Source organism: Podarcis tiliguerta (assembly GCF_965153285.1).
Source record: "Podarcis tiliguerta genome assembly, chromosome: Z".
In the NCBI taxonomy this organism is placed as follows: Eukaryota; Metazoa; Chordata; class Lepidosauria; order Squamata; family Lacertidae; genus Podarcis; species Podarcis tiliguerta.
In genome coordinates, this window is record NC_139553.1 from 8,820,172 (window position 1) to 8,844,881 (window position 24,710).

General features: G+C 44.5%; 2 protein-coding genes across 11 annotated transcripts in view; one reads left to right on the top strand and one right to left on the bottom strand.

The window, feature by feature from the left end:
- The window catches only part of SLC31A2 (solute carrier family 31 member 2), a 526,804-nt gene that overhangs the window by 299,978 nt on the left and 202,116 nt on the right, over positions 1-24,710 (top strand). The gene's annotated exons all lie outside the window — the stretch shown is intronic.
- CACNA1B (calcium voltage-gated channel subunit alpha1 B) overlaps positions 1-24,710 on the bottom strand; it is a 323,575-nt gene that overhangs the window by 15,299 nt on the left and 283,566 nt on the right. For all 10 annotated transcript variants that reach the window (XM_083422809.1, XM_083422808.1, XM_083422807.1 and 7 more), the window contains 7 exons: positions 23,423-23,573; positions 21,568-21,695; positions 13,439-13,535; positions 4,212-4,320; positions 3,040-3,144; positions 1,162-1,274; positions 279-400 (listed from right to left, as the gene is read on the bottom strand). In XM_083422809.1, coding sequence (XP_083278935.1) covers positions 279-400; positions 1,162-1,274; positions 3,040-3,144; positions 4,212-4,320; positions 13,439-13,535; positions 21,568-21,695; positions 23,423-23,573 — 825 coding nt within the window. The remainder of the gene's footprint in view (positions 1-278; positions 401-1,161; positions 1,275-3,039; positions 3,145-4,211; positions 4,321-13,438; positions 13,536-21,567; positions 21,696-23,422; positions 23,574-24,710) is intronic.

Below are 24,710 nucleotides of genomic sequence, written 5' to 3' on the forward strand. Positions count from 1 at the left end.
AAGTTAGACAGAAAAAGAAATGGGGAAAGCTGTAGCCCTCAGTATGTTGTAGGACTCTTAATTCCCATCATTCTTGATCATTGACCACAGCTTATCCACCCTTGGGCTTAAAAAAATTGTGATGCTAGTTCTCTAAATGCAAGGAATTTTGGTGTGCAGAGACAAATTCCATCAGGTGAACTCCTTCACCCCACCTGCACTCTGATTAGGCACAGCCCCAGCTCGGCCACTTCAGTGAGAATTTAGCCAAAAATAATGAGAACTTTCTGGGTACTCACAAGGCACCTCCATTGTTGAGAGAAGCGGAGCTCTTTTGGCGCAGGAAAGCATTGGGGAATACTGAAGGCTGGCTTTGTTCAAGCGCTGCTTTCAACGGGTGGAAAAGGGACACGGTTCCAGTCTGCAAGGCGGAAGGAAGGAAGGAAGGAAGGAAGGAAGGAAGGATTATCTGCTCTGGTAACAATTCATACAGTGCTGCCACAGAGGTAGAGGTTGGCAGTTGTTCTGGACAGGGGTTCCTCCTTATCCCTGCCTGGCAAATCCCTCAGCAATAAAGCTGTACAAATCTTATCAGTTCCTTAGTAGGCAGCTGCAGATTAGTGTAAGGGTGGGATACATTTTTCACCCTGAGCGCCAGTGGAGGATAAAGCCAGAGACAAAAGCAGAAGCAACTACTGCAATTTTCTGATGTCTATGATCTGGTAACCTCTAGGTTAGATGTGATTTGTTATATGTTACTACAAGCCAATAACTACCAGGCCATGGTAAAACTAAACAAGATTCTATTAGCTGATTGTACTGCCCCTACAGGTCAGTGAAGTTTGGCTCATTGGCTCTGCTGCTCCAGAGAAGCAGATACGAAACAATGGATCCAAACTACAAGAAAGAAGATTCCACCTAAACATTAGGAAGAACTTCCTGACAGTAAGAGCTGTTCGACAGTGGAATTTGCTGCCAAGGAGTGTGGTGGAGTCTCCTTCTTTGGAGGTCTTTAAGCAGAGGCTTGACAACCATATGTCAGGAGTGCTCTGATGGTGTTTCCTGCTTGGCAGGGGGTTGGACTCGATGGCCCTTGTGGTCTCCTCCAACTCTATGATTCTATGATTCTATGTTGATCTCCACAGTGACATAGTGGCAGTGAAGGTGCAAAAGACTGTTTACCTGGCAAAGACCTCCAGGTGCTGGATGGGCAGGATCTCGAGTGTTCTTGTTCTGTTTGTAGAAGTCAAATATCATCAAGGCTGCATAGACTTTCCCCACTGTCATGGCTTCAGCTGGACAAAGAAACAAAAAATGAAAAACAAAATAAGAGGGGGGGGAAAGATGGGGTGAACAGAATTGATGAATAGCAAAAGGTGAAGGCAGTGGGGGTGGGGGTGGGGAGTCAGTATGAATGGAAATCTTAGATTCTCATGAGTTGGGTGGGGAGCTATCCTAATTCTTTCTTAGACCAAACTCAGATGGCCTGGTACCTATTGTTTAAAATCAAAATGAGGCCACCAAAAAATTATTCCTCCCACTTCCAATCTTAAATTTAGTTCTCCACATTTCTGTAGCAATCTGCATTTCAGTGTAAAATTTATCCAAATATACAGATTTTTGCAAGCAATTTCCCCCCAGTATAATGCATACTAATGTAATACTTTTCAAGCATGCCTTCCCCCAACATATGAATTTTTGTACCCATTGGCTGGGAAACTGCATTGCAAAATTAAGAGGTGTGTAGGAGAGACAATATGGTGTAGTGGTTAGAGTGTTAGACTAGCTTGCCTCACAGGGTTGTTGTAAGGATAAGGTGGGGAGCAGGAGAACCATGGATGCTATCTTGAACTCCTTGGAGGAAAGGTGAGATAGAGATGTAATAATAAATAAAGTCTGGGGGGGTTGGGAGAAGGAGAAGCAGGTCCCCATCTCATTACTGCCCCTCAAGCACATGATTGTGTAGGACTCCCGAACAGATCCAGCACCTGGATCTCCCTGAGTCAATTCAGCGGCACTGCAAAGTAACAGATTGACACCTAGATCAGAGTGGAGGCCCTCGCGCAGTGACCTATTTCCTACTCTCCATATAATAATAATAATAATAATAATTTTTTATTTATACCCCGCCCTCCCCAGCCAAGGCCGGGCTCAGAGTGGCTTACAAGCAATAATAAAAACAAGATGAATGATTACAACTTAAAAACAAAAGTAAAATACAACATTAAAATAAAGAAACATTAAAATATTAAAATGTAGCCTCATCGCAGGAGGAGAAGGAAAAGAAAAAAGAAAGAGAGGGAGGGAGGGAATCAAATTGGCTCCAAGTCAAAGGCCAGGTGGAACAACTCTGTCTTACAGGCCCTGTGGAAAGAAATCAGGTCCTGCAGGACCCTGGTCTCATGAGGCAGAGCGTTCCACCAGGCCGGAGCCAGAGTTGAAAAGGCCCTGGCTCTGGTTGAAGCTAATCTAACTTCCTTAGGGCCCGGGACCACTGGGGTGTTGTTATTTATGGACCTTGAGGCTCTCCGTGGGGCATACCGGGAGAGGCGGTCCCGTAGGTACGAGGGTCCTAGGCTGTGAAGGGCTTTAAAGGTCAAAAGCAGCACCTTGAACCTGACCCTGTACTCTACCGGGAGCCAGTGCAGCTGGAAAAGCACAGGGTGAATATGCTCCCATGGCAGAGACCCCGTGAGGAGCCTCGCTGCAGCATTCTGCACCCGCTGGAGTTTCTGGGACAGCTTCAAGGGCAGCCCCGCATAGAGCGAATTACAGTAGTCAAGCCTGGAGATGACCGTCGCATGGATCACTGTGGCCAGGTCGGGGCGGGAAATATATCTTCCCATCTAGTATATAGCAATAGAGTACTGACAGCCAGGCCTGGGCCCAAGCCCTTAAAGCACTGTACAGCACATCAAGAAGAGGAATTCGGGAAGATGTCCTTTTTCCTTGTTTTGCTGAAGCGTCCCCATAGCTTGCCTATCCCTGCTAAAGCACTTCTCAGGGTAAAGGTTTATGCTTATGCCATCAACGTGGTACGAAGGGAAATATGGGACTTACGTTTATGAGGTGGTACTAGCAGATCCAAGGTCTTTGGCGAAAGATTGGGCCAAACTAGCGAGATCTCCTTCCTCAGCTCGATGTCACACTGAAGTTGCAGGACTCCTGCCATGCCATGGTCCAGGTGATACAAAGGAAGAAAATGTTTCACTCACAGACCAGGCTCCATGCTGGACCAGAGCAAAGGCTTATAAAGCAAAGTACGTCTTTTCTCGAAGTGACCAACCAGATGTCCCAATGGGAAGCCCACAGGAAGGACCACATGATTCCCAATATCTGACATTCAGATATGCCTCTGATACTGGAGGTAATATAGCCAGCCTCTATGACTAGCAGCCATTGATAAAACATATCCTCCATGAATTAGCATAAACTTCTTTTAAAGCCTTCTAAGTTGATGGCCATCATGAGATTGTGGGAGAACAAATCCTATAGCTTAACTATTATGTGAAGTACTTTCTTTTGCCAGCCCTGAATCTGCAAGCGCTCAGCTTTCTTGGATGACCCCAAGGAAAGGCATTATTCCTACCCTTTGGAGAGGGTGTTATTATGAGGAAGGGTATTATTCTTACTCTGCAGGAAGCTTGAAAAGGGAAAAAGAGAGCACGGTAGAGAATAGCTCCTCTTCCATGGAGGGGAAGAAGACTGTGGGCAATGTCAACGCTCTTACTTCTTACTTCTCTGAAGAGAGAAGCTCTTCAGTACTTTGAATCAGTACTGATTCAAAGTACTGAATCAGATCACTGGTTGATTTAGCTCAGTCTGCACTGATTGGTAGCAGTTCTACAGGTTTCAGATAGGAGGTCTGTCCCTGGAGACATGGAGTATTGAACCAGGGACCTTCTACATACAAAGTAGATGTGCTACCACTGAGCTTGATGAAGCTAATGCAGGGCTATGGCACCTGTGATCCTCCAGATGTTTTCTTGACTCAGAGTTCCAATGACCCTAGGCCAGCATGGTCAGGGATTCTGGGAAATATAGTCCAACAACATCTGGAGGTCCTGGTCTAGTAAAGTGGAAATTTGCTCAGATATCTTGCTTTAAAATCTGAAATTTGCCCATTTCCATACATCAATTTTGAAAATGTATGGGCAAAGTCCCCATCCCCATTCCCCATTCATTCCTATTCACACAATTATGATCTTTTAAGCCAGCTGCTGTTGTCTCACCTGATGCAAGTTTGATTTCCAGGGCAGTGCGGATCAAGGCCATCAGCGTAGATGTGAAGTGGACACTCAAGTCATCATTTGAGATTGGCATATTCATCCTTACCAAGCGCTGAGAGACAGACAGGCTTCTATCAATGCTGATCAACTTATTTCCCCTCCCCAGACCTCATACTCGCCCACCCCACTTTCTAGTACTCAGTTTCATTCCTCCTCAGAGTAAGCTTGATTACCAAGAGCTGACATTCCACAATGCTAACTTTTCGTATGCTGACGTAGGTAACAAGCCCCCGATATCCACAATCTCAATACGTCCCAATATTCCAACATCATGGGAGGGGTGTTTCTAGGACTAAGGTGAAACTTTGAAGCTCCCTTGTTATTTTTGCTATGGGATGCAGCATGCTGGTTAAGTAATTTTGTTATATTTATAGTATTGAAATATGCTTTTGCATATTATGTTTTTGTTTTGCTATGTTATTATGAAGTTGTTTTTGTAGTGTTTGTTTGAAATGCATCCCTGTTTATTGCAAGCTGCTTGGAGCATGATTTCTTTTTTTGTGTGCAAAAGCAGCATACAAATAAAATGAATGTATGAATGAATGAATGCTGAGCTTCACTTATATATTGGAAACTCTCAGCTATAACTTAAACCTGTCTTTCTATACCTTAAAACCATCTCACCCTGCATTTCCCTCCATGGACAGAGTGACCAGCTCTTCTTTCTGTGTTTTAGTACTTCAAAAATGGCAGTATGGCAGCATTTTAAAAAAATAATATTTTGCCTAATAACATACGAAGAGTCCTGCAGAATCAAGCCAAAGACCAATCTTAGACCAGCTTTCTGCTTTCACAGTGGCCAGCTAGATGCCTCTGGGAAGATCATGAACAGGACTCTTCCCTGCTTGTAGTTTCCATCAAAAGACATACCTATTTTCTACAGCTACTATTCGAGATGGTATCATGGCTAGCAGCCATCAATATCATTCTTGCCATACAGGGTGCTTTTATGCAAGCTTTTATAGTCAATACCCCCCAACTCGAATCCTGGGAATTGTGCATTGCCCAGGGCTTTCTGGGGATACGGAATAACTATTAAACAGAGGAGACTATTGCATTGGGGTGGGTGGTGAACTGCCCTGCTAGCTTCAGTCTGCCCTCAACCAGCCCCCAAATGCCTGCCTCTTTCCTTCCCTCCCATCTCTGATGCCCTCTCACATCTCTGCCTCCCAAAGGCTTGCACAGCTGTTTGTTTCAGCAGCCCTGGCTACAAGCTCCCCAGGTGAAGGATGCCTTTGAGGCTAGCCAGGGGGTGGAGCAGTGGGAGGAGGCACCTCTCTTTTGGAGGGGCAGCTCAGAGACCAGGGGTGGCAGCTCCACCTGCCCAGAGGACTCCCAAGGAGAGGGGAGAAGAGAGGAGGCTGAGAGAACTATCCATAAGGGAGAGGGTTTGAAAGGGGGTGAGGGGCTGCCAGTTCTTCAGGCAAGGGGTGACATAAGTGGGCTCCTGAGCCCCACAGGGGTGCAACAGAAAGAATGTAGTTGGTCAATGAGCCGTGGACTCACAAAGGTTGAAAACCTCTACATGAAACCATTGCTAAACTATTGCCTGTACGAAGCATGTCCTCAAAGGTGCTATCTGGAAACTAGCGAACTGACAGTGAGCTCTTGGGGAATAATTGCTGACAAAGAAGAAATAAGGCATGAAATGAGTGATAGTGCTTCAGGAATAGCAGCCACCTCCTTAGTCCATGAGAAACACACCTAGGTGCCAAAGCAATTCAAAACATGCTGGCTTGAATGCAAAGTAGTGATAAATCTCTTGTAGTGCTAAGTATTTACATTTGTACAACAAAAGTTCCCCTGTGTTCTAAACCTGAACTGGGATTTCCCTTACTCCTCAGAGCACATTTAGAGAGTGCATAGGGTGGGTCTGGGAAAAGAAGAGAAAGTTCCATTGCATTAATGGCATGAGGACATCAGATACCGCCCGCTAAATTCCAATTAAGCTCCCCCCAACACAGATCTAATTTGCCACCCACTTTTTGCTGTCGTCAGCACAGAAAATGTTAGCAGCAGAATCCTACCTTCTTCAATGCAGCCCCATGGTCCAAACTTACTCAGACAGTCCCACTGTATCCATTGCAGTGAGTGACAGGGAAAAAGAAAGGGGAAAAGATGCTTGGAAGTGAAAGAAAAGCCAGTGTGTGTGTGTTTGTGTATTTCTCTCAGGAGAGCTGTATCCTAATCCAGGTGGGGGGCTTGGAAATGAGCATCAATTAGCCAGAAGGAAGCCTATACCCCCCCTCCCAAAACCTCAGAAGACCTGGTTTTTGTGCTGTTAGTAATCTGAGGTTGTTATTCAGATCCATGCAACTCCTGCCTGTGAATTTATCTACACTTACTTTTTGCCCTGCTCTGGTGCTGTGGGTTAAACCACAGAGCCTAGGACTTGCCGATCAGAAGGTCAGCGGTTCACATCCCCGTGACAGGGTGAGCTCCCGTTGCTCGGTCCCTGCTCCTGCTAACCTAGCAGTTCGAAAGCACGTCAAAGTGCAAGTAGATAAATAGGTACCACTCTGGCGGGAAGGTAAACAGCATTTCCGTGCGCTGCTCTGGTTCGCCAGAAGTGGCTTAGTCATGCTGGCCACATGACCCGGGAGCTGTACGCCGGCTCCCTCAGCCAGTAAAGCGGGATGGGCGCCACAACCCCAGAGTCAGCCACGACTGGACCTAATGGTCAGGGGTCCCTTTACCTTTACCTTTCTAGGCACAGGTTGTGCTTTAAAGTTCTGGGTCCAAGCACTCATTTTATTTGCCCCAAAGTTTCCTCACAAAAACCCAGTCTTTAAAGCTGAAGTGCAACAAACAGGATTTAGGGTTTTCTGCAGATTGTTGCTTGGACATGGAGTTTAAAAGTGGGAACCATGCCTGGAAAGTACAGAGGAAAGGTAAGTGTGGATAAGCCTTGCAAGAATGAGGAACTGCTGCATGTTTCACCCCATTGCCAGATTTTGTTTCTTATGGTAACTCACAAAAAGGAATGAAAGATGTGATCTAGGGAATCTACTGCAACAGCTTCCTCTCTGTGTGTGATCAGAGCATTTTCTGAGATGGTTCAGATGGCAGTCAAAAGAGCCCTAAACCTATAGCTGAAGTAGAAGCTGCTTTGCTTACATGGTGGGCTTTAGAAGGCAAGCAGGACAGAGGCTAACAAGTCAAATGTGTGCCCATTCATATTTCTACAATTCAAAAAAAGAGAAAAGAGTGGTTCTCAGAAGGCAAGCTTCTTAAGTGCTCACTGTACATGTTTCCTCCCTGGCGTTTTCTCATCCATCCTTTATGACAGAGGAAGGAAATCATTCAGAGTGCAACCAAACTGCACACGAGAGAGAAAACTTTGTTCCAGTTAATGTTGTGAGCAAGGGTCAGACTGAGTTTCTCTGCTAAGGGAACTTACTATTAAATGTGCATAAACTACTTGAAAGGGGTGGGGAAACATCCAGGTCTGTTCTCTCAAACCACACAAGACAAGAAATCTGGTTACACCTGCAAGCATCTTGTGGCTTAAATCCTGTAGCTCTCCAAATGTTTCATTGGGCTCCAACTCCCATCATTCCTAAGCACTGGCCCTGCTAGCTGGGGCTAATGAGAACTGAGTGACCATCTCTGCCATAAAATCAGGTAAGCCACAAGGTCTGGTGTGAAATATTCCACCCCTTTATCTGTCTGTTCACCTTTTATTAAAATAGAAGTAAGTTACCAGCCCTCTTACTGAAGATATAAGGAGAAGTTTGCAGGCAATAGTCTACCCAATGGATCACTAATAAACTTCTCACATCAATTCAAGTTTCCAGGTAAATGAAGGACAGTCTAGCTCCCCCATTTTCCATTTTATGTTTCCTGTCACTCCACATTCCATGACTACTGAGGAATTTCAGTCATCATTGGGCTTGTGCTTGGTGGTGGTGTTTGCAGATGTGTCCTCTTAGGATGTTTTCCTTTATTTTTCCTTTACTTCTGAAAGCCTTAGGGTTCCTCAAGCGTGCTGATACCTCTACCATTGTTCTTTTAGCTCTGACGAACATGTAAATTGCACAAATCTTGCTCCTGTTTCCGATGGGATTCTCCAACATCCCTACCCCAGAACCCCTTTCATGCCTTTTCCTGTACACATGGATGTTGAGTGGAGTGTGTGGCATAAGCCCACCCTCTTCCTAATGCAGTCAATACAGATTCTAATATTAAAAACGGAACCATGCTCCAGTGAGAAAGAGCATCCCCCTTTGGGAAGCCCCAGCACATCTCTGGGATGCAGCTCTCCTGTTACACCATAGAACAAAGCTGTAAAGATATTACCGCATGCACACCAAGGCAAGCAAGATAAAGTGTCATGCATGACGACTCTGCAGGGATTGGCTCTTGCCAGATGTAGCGAGAATATACAAGCACAGAGAGGGATGGGGCAACAGAAGGAGGTATAAAGGGGGAGATTGTAGCTCTTAAGAAGGTCCTAGAAGAGAAAAGACCACCTAGGCACAGGAATGTGGTTGCTACAGAAAAAGATAGGGAGGAACCAGGATGGGGGAGACAAAACTCTGGATTGCAGCATACTAGGTTTTACTCAGCACAGACCCATTGAAATTTATGGGCCTAAATTAGCCATGCTTGTTCATTTCAATTGGTCTACTCTGAGTAAGGCTAACACTGACTATAAACTTCTGTGCTTGCTATCAAGGGATGGCTATTTGCACCTGCCTCACTTCATCCTCCAGCCCCAACAGCCTTTATAAGACAGAAATCTGGGCCAAGGCGTATAGGATGGGTGGGGTTTACTGGTAGGTGCTACTGTTATTAGCTTTGGACATACTTTTGGATCCAAAGTCTTGGGTATTTCTACTTGAACTTTTGATGAGGTTTATCCTTGCTTTATGCTCACTTACATTTTAATGCAGGCTAAATGCATTGATTTTGTGTATTATTTTGCAGTGCTATACTTTTAAAAATTATGTTCATTATGGTACTACTGTATTTTGACAGTTTTTTGTTTTTGGTTTTTTTAGTGAACCACTTTTGAGCACAGTTGTATCTTTTTTTACTCCACAGGCCAGATCTTTATCCAAATTAATCTTGTAGCACAAAATTGACAGGAGGGTATGGCTGCCCACCTGTCAGTCATCTGATGTCATGATAATGTTAGTTGATCAGGCACTTTGAATGAACACTGTGTAGTGTTTTAAAGGGCCTGAGGCTTCAATATTACTATCAATCAGCTGATGAGCAGGACAGCTGAACTCTACTTTCTGCAAGTATCCGCTGCACATGTTCTATTGGGACCTTGCTCATTCAGATGATTCAGCAGGGTTTCAAATCTGGCCCATGAAATCATTTTCCCCAAACTCCACCTGCTGACAGTGACATGAGGGTCAATGCACAGCCACAAGCCTTAAAGGGCTCTGAGCTTTCAAGGCCATTTACATTACCCTGCTCCTTAGTGTGGTGGCCCCAGGGTCTAACAATACTCAGAAGAGGGTGAAGTCTAGGCTGCTCTATGTAGGTGCTGTTTTCTGCCATCACCCTCCTGCAGCATCTCCATCTTCCCAATCTCTCAGAAGTCAATGGATGCAAAATTGTGCAAGGGATGATTAAAAAAGAAAAGTCGGCTTCCCCTAGGGAAGCAGGACAAACTGCAATTGACAGCCTACATAAGCTTTAGCTCTCTGCTGAGACAACGTCCTGCTATAGCTACAATACAGCCAGTGCGGCCCACTGGGAGCTGTCCATGGTCCTGAATTCACTGACTTCTGTTAAAAATTCACCAAGATTTTGCATGACTTGACCTGAGTATGCCTCCCAAAAGAAATCCAGCTTTCACTGCACCTGCTTCTCCTTTGAGCCCTGAACAGGGTACAGGTTTTATGAGCCTTTCAATGGTATGATGTACTTAGATAGTGGCCATGGTAAGAAGGAGTTACTGAATGAATGCAACTGGAATCCCAGGCAACTGAATCTTGCATATCCTGGGTTCATCAATGTAAATTCATCAGTGTCTTGCTTGCCTTCTCACTGCGTTCTTGACTGCAAATTGAGAGGCAAGAAACTGTCATACAACTGAGCAGAATCCACTTTCTGATTGATTAAATCCTTGTCTGGAGCAAATTAAAATACATTAGTGAGTTCACTGAGCTCAAGTGAGCCAATGATTCTATAGCATTTATTTCTTAAGAGTGTATTTAAGGAAGCTTTTAAGGTGTCACCTATGTTTAATTTACTCTCTCCTTCAGAACCACCTCTTCTAATTAGCAACGAGTTAAATAAGTTAAAACTCTACACTGATCCTTATCCAGAAATGTAAAATATAGGTCAGTCTCTTAAAACAGAATGCTGCATCATATATTTTTAAAGCTTCTATTCATTTTGGTTGATTATATAATTTCATTCAGATTTGCATAAATTTACTTTATATTAATATTTATTAAAAGAGGGGCAATTGTAATTTATTATTATTATTTTAAAATTGTATACTGCCCTATACCCACAGGTATCAGGGTGGTTCACAACATAAAAACACAAAATACATAATAAAAATAAAAACAAAATAAAAATAAAAATAACAACCCAGTAATCCCCCCTGCCCAACACATTTTAAAATGGCATTGGATGTCAACCAGCCAGAGGATTGGTCAAAGATGGACTTCACATTTTACGTTTGTTTTTGTTGCATAGAGTTGTATTTGGACTTGAGCTGAGTTCTATTGTGTTACGTCCATAATGTTAACCTTTTGTTTTGTGATGGTCTGATGACTAAATACAAATAAACAAACCTGATCTGATCTGAATAGACTGTTGCATAAAGGCATGCAAAAGTTTGCAGCTGTTTTGTTAACATGGGAATCTCTTACTCTGCTTTCACTGGAACAAAGGTGAATCACTGTTTCTGTAGTTACTGGAGGATTGTTTTACATCTATGCTCTCTAGGAACAAATTTTCTCTGCAGGAAATAATTTCCCTTCTACAAAGAGGATCATGTTCATTTAAGACAAAGATCCCCTTCTGTTTGGACTTAGGTCCTGCAGGGGAAGCGGTAACAATTAGCAGAGTTTATTCCAGTCAATTCAGGACCCCGGGCAGCTCCCAATTGGTCTTCCTAGATGAGCTGTAGAATACGTTGTCCCAGCAAAGAGCCAGACACCTGAAGGTTTAAGAAGGTTTGCAGCGCTTTTCTTTCTAGTGGCTTGATCACTTGCAAGAACTATCTACAATCCTTAAAGGATTTGTAGCTGAATCTTCAGTTCCATGCACCTGTGTGTTTGAGGAGCTGGAGAAGCTGCAGGGATGTCACTCCCAGATGGGTGAACCACATCCTCAGGCAGGTACAATGTAGAATGGGTGTACCAGGGTTGAACACATCTACTGCTTTGACTTGAACATATTAATACAGAAAGTAGTGCCATGGAAAATCAGTTCTCAATCTACATAGCAGGGGTAGATGATCAAGTAATCTCCATATGTTTTGGACTACAACTCCAGAGACTATACTGTCTTGGGCTGATGGAAATGGTAGCCCAACACACCTGGAGGACACGGCTTGTCTATCCCTGCATTCCAGATGCAGTGCCTTTCCCTTTCATTTTGAAGTGGTACAGTCCTAGGAGAACTGTATCACATGCTTTTTCTGAAGAAACATGTTGGCTTTCAGTGAACACAGAGCTGGAGGCAATGCACCCTAAGGATTTGTTAAGTCTAAGCACATGTTGCCATGAAGACAGCCTTGATTGGGAATAATTGGTCTCTTACTTGATGCAGACAGAAAAGAAAGGGGAAAGGTAGAATCTGAAAAATGAACCAAAATATATTTATGGACAGGTAGAAACTCAGCTAGCTAGAAAGGTGTAATGGGCACCACAGCTGTAATGACTCAGTCAGAGATGCGGAATGTTTCAAACTAGAACAGGGGTGTCAAACTCAAATGGATTTAAATGGCTTAATTTCTTAACCCACAGGAGCCCGGAGACTCACCCATAAACTCCCCTTTGCATAAAATATTAAATTTACATTCTCTCTCCCTCCTTGCCATCTTGCATAAGAGGCACCAATAGAGGTGGACTTCCAGGTCTCTTAAAGGGAAGGTGACAGATTGATAGGAGAACACTGAGTCAAACTATGGGAACATAGGAAGTTGCCTTGTACTCGGTGAGACCACTGGTTCAGATAACTCATTATTGTCTACACTGAACTGGCAGCTACTCTCTAGAGTTTCAAGTTTGGCGTCTCTCCCAGCCCTACCTGGAGACACAGTGGATTGAACATGGGACTTTCTGCATGCAAGACAAATGCACTAACATTGGTCCATCTAGCTCAGAATTTTCTATCCTGATTGGCAATGAGTCTACAGAATTTCAGAGGGGAGTCTGTCTCAGACGTACCTGGAGGTGCTAGGGAGTGAATCTGGGATGTTCTATATTGAAGAGAGATATCCTACCAATAAGCTATGGCCCCTCCACCAGTAACGCTTTAGTGGGGCATGAACCCCTTTTAAAAGCCTTCAAGCACTTGGATTTGAGTACACAAACTCTCCAAAGCCCCTACCTAAACTCTGCATGCCTATGGGGGCACTTAGAATCTGCCTGCTGCTTGAAGCCAAAGGACCAAGTAGGAGTTCCAGTTATAGGACCCTATGGGCACAGCTCCACATTTTTGAAAGATGTGTGATGGTAGTGGAGGTTGCCCAATTAAGGCGAGTGAGGCAGTGCCACCACTAAACTCAATCTGCCCTCAGATGGCCTCCACCTACCTGCCTTCTTAATTACAATCAGCCCAAGGGGTGGCTATTACTGCCAGCTTCCACCTCCTCAGTTTCAGTTTTGCCCTTGTAGAATTCAGCAAAGAGGAGGATGGGGGGGGGGGAGGAGGCCACAATTAGTTGGCTGTGCCTATTATTGACTTTGGCTCAACCAGCCATCTTCTCTGACTCCGCCTGCCACTGATCTCACTGCTTTCCACCCTACCAGTCCCAGTTAGCACCAGCCTCTGCTGCCAGTGTGTTTCCTGTCCCAGTAGCCTCTTTGTTGTACAGCTGCTATGGGCTGGGCCATGTGTTGGACACCCCTGAACTAGGGAGATTATGAAGCATCTGAAATAGCTTAGAAGACACCACAAATACTACAGGAAATGGAGGCAGTTCAGCCTTAGCAACAACAGAACAGATGGCACTGGTTGTCTGGTCTAACCTTATAGGCAACGCGAGCTGGGCATTTCTTTCCCAGTCCAAGTGGTGGGGACATGTGTCTCAGCATCTCATACATGTCCGTGTAACTGATACGCCCACTTGGAACCAGAGAGATAGAAAGAGAGGGAGAGAGAGAGAGAGAAAGAAGCAGAAGCCAGAAGATGGGGAGGGAATCACAGGTGGGGGAAGAACCAAGTTAGAGCCAAGTGTCAAACAGAGGGGAGGGGGACCAGGGATGAAGTGGAAAGCAGACAAGAGAGCAAGAGAGAAGGAGAGAGATCTGATTAATTAGATTGTTTTCAGGGAGTAGAAACAAAACAAAGGGAGGTTAATAACAAAGAGGAGGGTTAAATCAGTTGGTTTCTTTTCCAATTTCATCTCTTTGAGCTGGGGTAGACAACCTGGTGCCCTCTAGCCATTATCAGACTACAGCTGCCATCAGCTGCAGCCAGCATGGGAGCTGGAGTCTAGCATCAGCTGGAGAGCACCACCTTGGCTATCCCTGTCACTGAGCATCTCTCTTTCCATGTGCTCATCGTCTTCTCTTTTTTCTTTAAAAAAAAGAAGTTCAAATCCCTGCGGTAGCAGTACAGAATGATTGAGTGTGGACAAAAGCAGGTGGGAAGGAAAGAGGTTTGAAACCATGGGTGGGAGGGGGAGCATTCCCATATATTCTCAAACAGGTGGTTGTGCAGGTGTCAAGGGGCTGTACTCATCATGCCGAGGAGAAGCGATACACAGCATTATGGGACAGTCAGACAAGGCTTTAATAAAATGGTTCTCCTTTCCTGGGCAGGCTTCTGTTGCTTAGATTGGAAGTGAGGCTAATAATGGGTAAAATGGAGGCAAAAATTAGGAAGATCTCCACTTTCAATAACACAAGGCTGGCATCAGACTTCAGAGGGACCTTGGCATAGTGACAACAATGCTCCCACCTCCCAATGTTCCTGCCAACCAAGGCAGGGACCAGCACTGCTTGTGATGGTGGATGCCACAAGGTTTCTCAGCCAGCACGCCTTGGGCAACAACTGCACTCCTCACCTTCCACTGGATCCCCAGACTTTTTTCAGCCCTGTCTATAGAGCCAAGAAACAGATTTCAGAGATTGATAGGCCAGGACATTACATTTGGAGACACATAAATGGATAAGCAGGGAGGTGGGTGGTGCTGTGGTCTAAACCACAGAGTCTAGAGCTTGCCGATCCGAAGGTCGGTGGTTCAAATCCCTGTGATGGGGTGAGCTCCCATTGTTCAGTCCCAGCTCCTGCCAACCTAGCAGTTCAAAAGCACGTCAAAGTGCAAGTAGATAAATGGGTACTGCTCCGGCGGGAAGGTAAACGGCGTTTCCGTGCACTGCTCTGGTTTCACCAGATGTGGCTTAGTCATGCTGGCCACATGACCCGGAAGCTGTACGCCGGCTCCCTCGGCCGATAAAGCAAGATGAGCACCTCAACTCCAGAGTCATCCGCGACTGGACTTAATGGTCAGGGGTCCCTCTACCTTTACTTAAATGGACAAGCAGCCTGCTTGGAGGAGAACTCGGATTGCCTTTTTGTTCAAAAGCAACTCTGCCATCCATCACTGAAAACCATTTAGGGCCCTAGCAGGGAGGGTGGTGAATGGTTGGGTTGAACTGGTGAGGAACCCAGCTGAGGGACCCTCAGTCGGTGCCTAACCTAGCTGACCCCTGGCACCAAGGCTTGTACCTCCATGTCAGCAGCTGTGGTCAGACCAAGGCAGAATAGGGTGGTACTATGTTTTCTCTTAATCTGGACACTATACTTCTGTTGATGCAGCCTAGGAATAGCATTAGCTTTTTTTTATTTATTTTTTGCTGCAGCATCACACTGTTGACTCATGTTAAACTTGTGGTCCACTATGACTCCTAGATTCTTTTCACATGTACTGCTAGTAAACCAGGTGTCCCCATCCTATATTTGTGCATCTGATTATTCCTGCCTAAGTATAGAGCCATACCTTGGTCCCTATTGAAATTCATTTTGTTACTTTTGGCCCTCAAATCTGTTAAGGTCATCTTGAATCCACATTCTATTTGCTAGCCCAGCCTGGCACCATCTGTAAATTTGATGAGCACCTCCTCAATCAATTAACTCAAAACTTTTGGAATGGGGGTAGCCTGCCCCCCAACTCTTCCCACCCCTGTTCTGGAGAAGGGAACCTTTCAAAGCTGACTGTCTCATAAAGCTGCCCATGTCCAGGCAAGTGTGCATCATTGTGTGTCAGGAGAGATGCTAGATGGGAAAGGGTAAGATCAAAGGGTGGGGGTGGGGGCTTGTCAATCATTCTTGTTCAGGCAAAGGGGTTAGTTCAGTCCAGTTTATTCTTCTTTTTCTTTGCCTTTGCAATTCAGGTTTGTTTGTTTGTTTTTTATCAAATTAAAGGTTCAAATTCAAGGCAAACAAATAGAGGAGAAATATACTGGAAGTGTTTCCCCCCGCTGAAATGCCAAACCTTGTATGCCACCCTGTGAGGGCATTTCCTTCCTAAGCCCAGAGGTGGAGCAATAGCTCGCAACAAACTGTACATCTCCTTATAATGTATCCGGCAACTGGAAAGGAAAAAAAATCATGAGTTATGACCAAAGGGGGAGGGGGGGGAGAAATATATGGAAGAGAGTTGGCTCCATTCCAGAGCCTCCTGAAGTCACCCCCCCCAAAAAAAAAAACAGAAGAAAGAATGGGAGAGTCGTGTTCAATTTCAGAGTCCCCAGATTTCCTTTACAACTAGCTGTGGAGGGAAATATTTCAGCAGCAGTGGAAGACAGACATAGGACTGCATGATGCCATCCACTCAGAAGCAGCCCTATTGAATTCATCCAATCCCTAGAAGAATTTTAAAAACATCCTCCGTTGTAACTTAATTATTAAAACAATAAGGGGGAAAGGTTTTTTTAAAGGCACGATGGAACAGAGCAAGCTGCCTTGTACTGAGTCAGGCCACCGGTCCATCTTGATCAGTGTTGCCTACTCTGGCTGGCAGCTGCTCTCCAGACTGCAGATAGGGATCTCTCCCAGCCCTACCTGGAGATGTCAGGGATGGAACCCAGCTTCTTCTGCAAGCAAAGCAAATGCACTACTACTGAGAAATGGCCCTTCAAACTGCCTGAGGCACAGGAAAGAGTCAACCATGACAGGTAAATCAGGGACTGTAGCTTTGTTTTCCATGCCTGCAAGTTTTGCAGTTCACTTCCATGGTGGCTGTGTTCTGCCTCCACTGTCAGGGGCAGTTTGCTTCTGAATGCCTGCTGTTGGGAATCAAAAGGGTGCTGTTGCACTCATGTTCTACTTGGGGCTTATTATTTGGGCATCTGGTGGGTCTCTGTGATAAGATGGGCCATTGGCCTGATCCATCGGCCAGGCTAATCTGGTGTTCTTATGGCTTAAACCAGTTAACAAAACATGAAAATGGAGTGATGTGAATGTTAGGGAAGTGCAAAAAAATAGAGTCCCTGAGTTGTCAAAAAACTGACTTGCTAGGATAGTGGTGGGGAACCTCTGACCCTCCCCCCCAAAAAATTGGACTACAATTCACATCAACCTCACTCAGCATGGGTAATAATCTGAGATGGTAGGAGTTGAAGTTTGGCAACATCTGTGGGTTCCCCATCTCTACAGCAAGAAATTGTAGTGAAGACTAACATTCAGAAGGTGGCCTCCAACAGGGCTCATATTACATTCTTGAGAAGCTGGAAAGTAACTGTCATAAGCAAGAGCAACTCTTGGAGTCACAGCAACGTGGATTTGGATGGGGTCTTTGGGGGTCATATAGTTCACGCTCCCTGCCCAATAATGCAGGGTGAAGCTGTATTAACCCTGACAGATGACCATCCAGCCTCTGCTGAACCTCCATCTCATGCATGGGGCTATTTTGGTATGTCTGTTGCTGTTTGGTTACATAACAGTAGCACTCCGGCCCTGAAGACTGGAAATAAAAGGAATAATGTGGTGTCTCTGGACTCTACCACGGCATTGTACAGGTGGGAGTTCATATGTACAGGTGGGAGTTCAAACGATGCCTTATGAGGAACGGCTAAGGGAGCTGGGCATGTTTAGCCTGGAGAAGAGGAGGTTAAGGGGTGATATGATAGCCATCTTCAAATATATAAAAGGATGTCACATAGAGGAGGGAGAAAGGTTGCTTTCTGCTGCTCCAGAGAAGCGGACACGGAGCAATGGATCCAAACTACAAGAAAGAAGATTCCACCTAAACATTAGGAAGAACTTCCTGACAGCTGTTCGACAGTGGAATTTGCTGCCAAGGAGTGTGGTGGAGTCTCCTTCTTTGGAGGTCTTTAAGCAGAGGCTTGACAACCATATGTCAGGAGTGCTCGGATGGTGTTTCCTGCTTGGCAGGGGTTGGACTCGATGGCCCTTGTGGTCTCTTCCAACTCTATGATTCTATGATTCTATATGGTGGTGTGCATATCAGGGTAATGGTTATGCTGTAATCCGTCATCCTGGTATCTATATTTTTCTACGTGGAAGGATATGGGGTGTGTGTGTGTGCGCGCGCACACACATGCACACACACCCATGCAGTCAGGTGAGCCTCTACCTCCAACCTGAAATGGTATAGTCCAAGCATAGAACTCTTATGATTCCAAGGGTTGTTTGGGGGAGGCAGTGTAGTTTGAAATCTGTTTATAATTATGGTCAAAAGTCCTCATATGATATTGTCTGCATGGAAATGAACTGCAAAACACCCAATAACAGGAGCATCGAATGCTAGCCCTACTCAGAGTAAACCCACTGACATTAATAAACTTAGGTCTATTAGGTCTATTAATTTCAATGGATCTACTCAAAGTTGTTGGATGCAACCTAGTGGATTTTATACAATGCTAGTCCGACTCAGGGTAGACCCATTGAAATAAATGAACCTAAGTGGCCCTTGCCCACTAATTTCAGTGGGTCTATTGAGTACAATTAACATTGGCTACAACTCATAATCATTCCATCTGTGGATTGGGTTAACACCTGTGAGTTGGGCAACTTCCCATGCCAGCTTAATAACCATCCCAATTCACCTGGCAGCTGAGAAGATAATCAGCATGCATTTCTTTTCTTTTCTTTTTTTAAAAAGGGGGGATATATCCTTTAATACTAGACATCTCCAACTTGATGCCCTCCAGAGGTTTTGGACTACAATTCCCATCGGCCACAGTCAGCATGACTGGCAGTTGGGGATGATGAAAGTCATCATTCAGAATATCTGGAAGGGCCCCAGTAATATTCTGAAAGGGGGGGAGAAGCAGAGGGGGAGAGAGACAAGGAGGGAGGGAGGGATAGAACCCAAGTAATAGCTTTATATTCTTCTCAGAACAGAACAAGTTCAAATAAAGTTCTTTTAAGTCCAGAAACTGACAACCGGAAGATGGCATTATTAAAAGATCAAAATGTTATTAGATCAACCCACCTGACACAGAAAACATTTAAAGCAGAGGCAAAAAGGCATTTCATCACATTTCTAGAAATCTTAAGCATCTTTCCTAAACATCATTAGCTTGATTTCTCTTTGTTTTATTCCAAAAGTTTCTTTTCACATCAGCAGAAAGGAAGTTTGTGGATCTATGCATTGCTGTTATTCTCCCAGGTCCCATAAAATCGACTCCCCATGTCTACTTACCTCTCCATTGATTTCCACCTGTGAGTGGAGTCAGACAACCATATTATTCATGTGATCATTGCAAGTAGTGCACCCTTGCAATTAACAACTCACCTGGGAATTCTGTCCAGAGGGAGTGAGCAGGCTGGTGGAGGAAGGAGAGACTGCCTTGACCCCTGCTTGCCAAACTCATTGGCTGCTATGCTGGACCCAGAGGAAGTGGTTAGCACCCTCCCACACTCAGCACAGAAATGGAGCAATCTTCCTTTCCTCCATCAGTCTACTTCGTAGAAGACACATCCTGGCTACCAGGGAGGGGACTTCTGGGTGGTGGCAATGAAGCCTATGAGCCTCTTAGATAGGGATGAACTTATCGGTCAATTTAAGTTTCCCTCTCATTTTTCTAATTTAAATTTGTTTTGCATTTCCACAGCATCTATCAATTATTTAGTTCTATTTTATTTTAAATCCTCTGGAAATTCATCAGCATTATAGTGCTAATTTTCTTACTAATCTCATTTTTGTCTGCAGTTTCGGCTATTACATGCATTTTTGCAAGTAATGTTCCCTAACATAATGCATATTGTATGTTTTATTCACCAATATATGCATTTTCATGTACACTTTCCTGTAATATGTACGTTTTTGTGACATGTTGTTTGGTTGGGAGACTGCATTGCAAAATTCAGAGACCTGCAATTTTTGGAAGAAGAGCTGTTTTGGTCCACGTGTTGCTTCAAGAGCTGCAAATTTGGTAGTTTCTTATGAAGTTACAAATTAAATTGAATTCCTCCCCCAGCCCTATTATTAGGTTTGGATAAATATGCTGACTTGTAACTTCTGGGCCCTGATTTACAAGACTAAATTAGCAGGCAATGAGTTTGTTGCATTTTAAATATTTAATTGCATCAATATTCACATTGACATAGGTCAAGTTATCATCAGTACTCAAATTATTGGGTAGGGAGATAGAGATGCCCTTAATGAAATCCACAAACTAATCTGCTGGTTCCTTCATTTTCAGTCCTGCCCACTGCATGCCCTCTGAGATGGTTAGTTAAGGCAGCCTTTAAAAAAAGGAACATAGGAAGAGCCCTAATGTAACAGACCAGCAGTGCATCCAGTCCATCATTCTGTTCTCACAGTGACCAACCAGCTGCCCCAATGGGAAGCCCACCAGCAGCACCCGAGTGCAACAGTGCTCTTCCTATCTGCATATGGCATTCAGAAGCATTAAAAGAATGTTCTGCTCATCCTCCCCCATAATTTGAGCACTTCTTTTAATCTCTGAAAATGTCAGTGGCGAGAGGACTGAGGGGGTGAGATGATTAATGGGTGAACTCGAAATGCACAGATTACCCTGATGTGTGAGAATAGATATATTTATCAAAATGCTGCTGTGATTATTAATACTCAGCATGGGTTTCTCAAAAATAAGTCATGCCTGACCAATCTCATTTCTTTTTTTGAGGAAATTACAAGCTTGGTGGATCAAGGGAATGCTGTGGACATAGTGTATCTTGATTTCAGTAAGACATTTGACAAAGTCCCTCATGATATTCTTGAAAGGAAGCTGGTAGGACGAAGGAATTAAGGAGATGCTCATCAATTTTGCAGATGACACCAAACTGGGAGCAGTAGTTAATGCCACAGAAGGCAAAATCAGAGTTCAAAATGATCTTAATGGATTAGAGAACTGGGCACAAGCTAACAAAATGTATTTCAGTACAGACAAAGATGAGGTTCTGCACTTAGGCAGGAAGAACCAGAAGCACAAATATACGATAGGGGACATCTGGCTTACTAGTGAAAAGGATCTAGGGGTCTTGGTGGACCACTAGCTTAACATGAGTCAACAGTTTGACGTAGCAGCAAAGAAAGCTAATGCTATTCCAGGCTGCACCAACAGAAGTATGGTGTCCAGATCAAGGGAAGTAATAGTACCACTTTGTTCTACCTTGGTCAGACGACACTGTGTGGAATACTGTGTTCAGCTTTCGGCACCACAATTTAGGTAGGATGTGGACAAGCTGGAATGTGTGCAGAGGAGGGCAACTAAGATGATCAAGGTCTAGAAGTCTAACCTTATGAAGAATGGTAGAAGGAGCTGGGTATGTTTAGCTTGGAAAAGAGGAGACTGGGAGGAGATATGATAGCCATCTTCAAATATCTTAAGGGTTATCACATGGAAGAGGGAACAAATTTTCTCTTGCTCTGGAGGGTAGGACTCAAACCAATGGCTTCAAGTTACAAGAAAGGAGATTCTGACTAAACATACAGAAAAACTTTCTGACAGTAAGAGCAGTTTGACAGTGGAACAGTCTCCCTCAGGAGGTTGTGGACTCTTCTTCCTTGGAGGTTTTTAAGCAGAAGTTGGATGGTCATCTGTCATGGATTCCTTAGGTGAGATTCCTGTATTGCTGGGGATTGGACTAGATGACCCATAGGTTACTTCCAACTCTACTATTCTATTATTTTAAGGTGCACTTGCAAGAGCATACGTACCAGGCTGCAGGGTCGTACTCAGCCCAGACGCGGATAAACTCATCAAGATGGTGGGGTCCTAGGATGGAAGAGTCTCGTGTCAAGTACTCAAAGTTGTCCATAATTACAGCCACAAACAGGTTCAACATCTGCAAAGGGGAAGGTGAGGGAGATGAAATTGGGGGTGGGAAGGAAGAAAGACATTAGCTTCTCTTATTAAGGAATCAATGCAAAAACAAAAGGATAACTCAAAAAGGAAGAGGAGTATAAATAAACTATTGTTGTTGTTGAAGAGAAAAAGGCGGAGTCTGAAGTGTCAAATGCAGAAATCTGTGGACACATTCGCTCATACACTGAAAATGCTATATCACTTTAAACAGTCATGGCTCATCCCAATTTTTTTCGGGGGGGGGGGCTGTAGTTTGCTAGCAGTGCTGAGAGTTCTAAGGAGGCCCCAATCCCCCTCACAGAGCTACAATTCGCAGAGTTCCCAGGGGAAAGGGGGGCTGAAATTGTAGGGAATAGGGGCGTCCTAACACCCTTAACAAACTACAATTCCCAGTATTCTTTGGGGGAGTCATGACTTTTAAAAGTGGTTCCATAGTGTTTTGAATGTATAGTGTGAATGTGTCCTGTGTCTCCTTTCCATGCCTTTCTCACGCTTTTGCCCAACTGGGAAGCATCCTTGAACACATCCTTGAATATTGCTAAGCCCCCTTGCTTGCTTGCCTGGATGGAGAGAGATATATATGAGGTGTGTACACATAGCAACCACTGAGTTTGTGTGGCTGGAATACAACCTACTGGTGGGTGGAAAGGTTGTCCTGTCCATTGCTGCACCAACTTCTGGCCTCTGACCCTCCCCGCCACTAGCGTGCGACCCCTGGAAAGCAGCACTGTGGCCGATAAAGGTTGTACCTCTTCTGAGCTACAGTGAAAGGGGGGTTTATCCATTTCCTTGTCCGTATTGTTCTATGGCTTTGCTGAATTCTGCTCTACATCCTGCCCAGAGCCACCCTGGAAACATTTTACTGCCCGACGAAATAACCGCCACCTCCTACTCCATGAACAAAAGCCAGCCAGACTGGTCATTGAATGTTACTTCAATACTGCCAATGGGTCATCCTCCTCCGCTCAGCCTAAGGACAGTAGGCTAGTTTAAGTGGCAGGGAGCTACTTGAATGATACACACAACACTGTTCTCTAGCAATTCACCACTGGTAATTGCCTCCCAACATGCTGGCACCTTATGCAACTGTCACCACACTCTGCCTAATGGTAGGGCTGGCTACAATATAACTCCTCTCAAATTTCAGTTTAAATAGGAGAATTGCATTTTTTAAAAAATCATTCCAGAATTGGAGCATGTGCAGAGTGCTGCAGCTTTCATATTGATAGGACACTGCAAAAAAGAAGAAGCTGATAGGACACTGCAAAAAAGAAGAAGCATGTCTGTCTGGCTGCATTGAAACATTCCTTAATCAGTGACACTACCTGCACATTGGTGAAACATCACACAGAAAGAAACTAGATAGTTTCTTTGTGATGTGCTGTTTCACCGAAATGGCAGAGTGTCACTGATTAAAGGATGCAGTGATGCAGCCAGTGCTTTTCTTCTAGAAAAATAGGTGCCAGCACTCACCATGAAGTTGTTAATGTAAGTGCCACACTTTTAAAAAACAAGAAAAAGAGATGCAGGTACTGGGGACCATAGAATATCCCCCAGAACAAAAACACTACATGCAACCATACATACTTATTTACCCTGGCTTTTGATACTTAAGATGCATATCTCTGAGGGGCTGAGGACCTTGAACGTGGAGGGTAGTTGCAGCACAGGGATGGGCAAGCAAGACAAGCGGAATGACCAACTCACCAGAAAGGAGCAGAGGAAGATGAAGGAGACAAAGTAAAAGTAGGCAAAGTCACTGCCGCACTCATTTTTGCCAAGGTTGGAGAGCTTATCGCAGGCTTGGTTGCTGAGACATGCAAGCATGATTTCATGCCAAGCTTCCCCAGTGGCGCTCCTGGAAGCAGAAAAAAGAAGTTGTCTTATTGAACTAAAAAGAAGTATACAAAATTATGCATAGGGTGAAGAAGGGAATAGAGAAAACATTTCCTCCTTTTCTCACAAAGCACTAGAACTCATGGATGCCCGATGAAGCTGAATGTTGGGAGATTCAGGACAGACAAAGGATGCAGAGTTAAAGTATGAAACTTGTTCCTGCAGGAGGCAGTGGTGGTCACCAACCTGGATGGCTTTAACAGAGGATTAGGCAGATTCATGGAGTGTAAGTGGCCACTAAACTCAATGGCTATGTTCTACCTTCACTGATGACAGTAGTAATGCTTTTGAATACCAATTGATGGCAACTACAAAATGGGAGAATGCTGTTGAGCACTGGTTCTGCTTTTGGACAGTCCATAGGCATATGGTAGGACACTGTGAGAACAGGATGCTAGGCTAGATGGGCCACTGGCCTAATCCAGCAGATCTCTTATGGTTGCTTATTGGCCTTGTACATGTATTGCATGAGTATGCCATCTGCCTGTGGTGTACCTTAACATTCCTTAGTGGGTGGTAAAGAATGTGCAAGAGGGAGTAATCTCAGTAGAACTACAGAAAGCAAAAGTCACATCTACAATAGCTCCCTCACTTTATAGTATATCAAAAGGGAAATGCATGTAAGTGGTGGGTGGGACAAGAGGCAAAAGTGGGTGGAGATATCAATGCCATTCTTAGCTTTTTACAGAAGGCTACATTTGACCCACATAGAAGTTAGAGGTTCCCCAACACACACACACACACACACACACACAGAGAGAGAGAGAGACTCCTCCACCCCTCCATCCAGGAAGCAAGAAGCATTATCATAGTTCAAAAACACATTCCAGCTGTGACGGAGAGCTGGCGAAGGGTGTGGTATGGCCTAAAAAGAGACTTGAGGTCCTATCAGCAAGACATGGAGAGTCACATAAGTCATGAGATAAGAACCACACAAGTGAGCTTCCCCAGATCTACAATAGGCTTTCCCCCCTAACTTTGGCCTATACAGGTGTTTTGCTCATGTGTTAAAACCTGCACACAAGCAGAGAGAGCAAAGATGTGTGTGTAGGTTCTGCTGTGCCCCAGTTGTCCACCAACTGGGGCAGAAGTAAGGAGC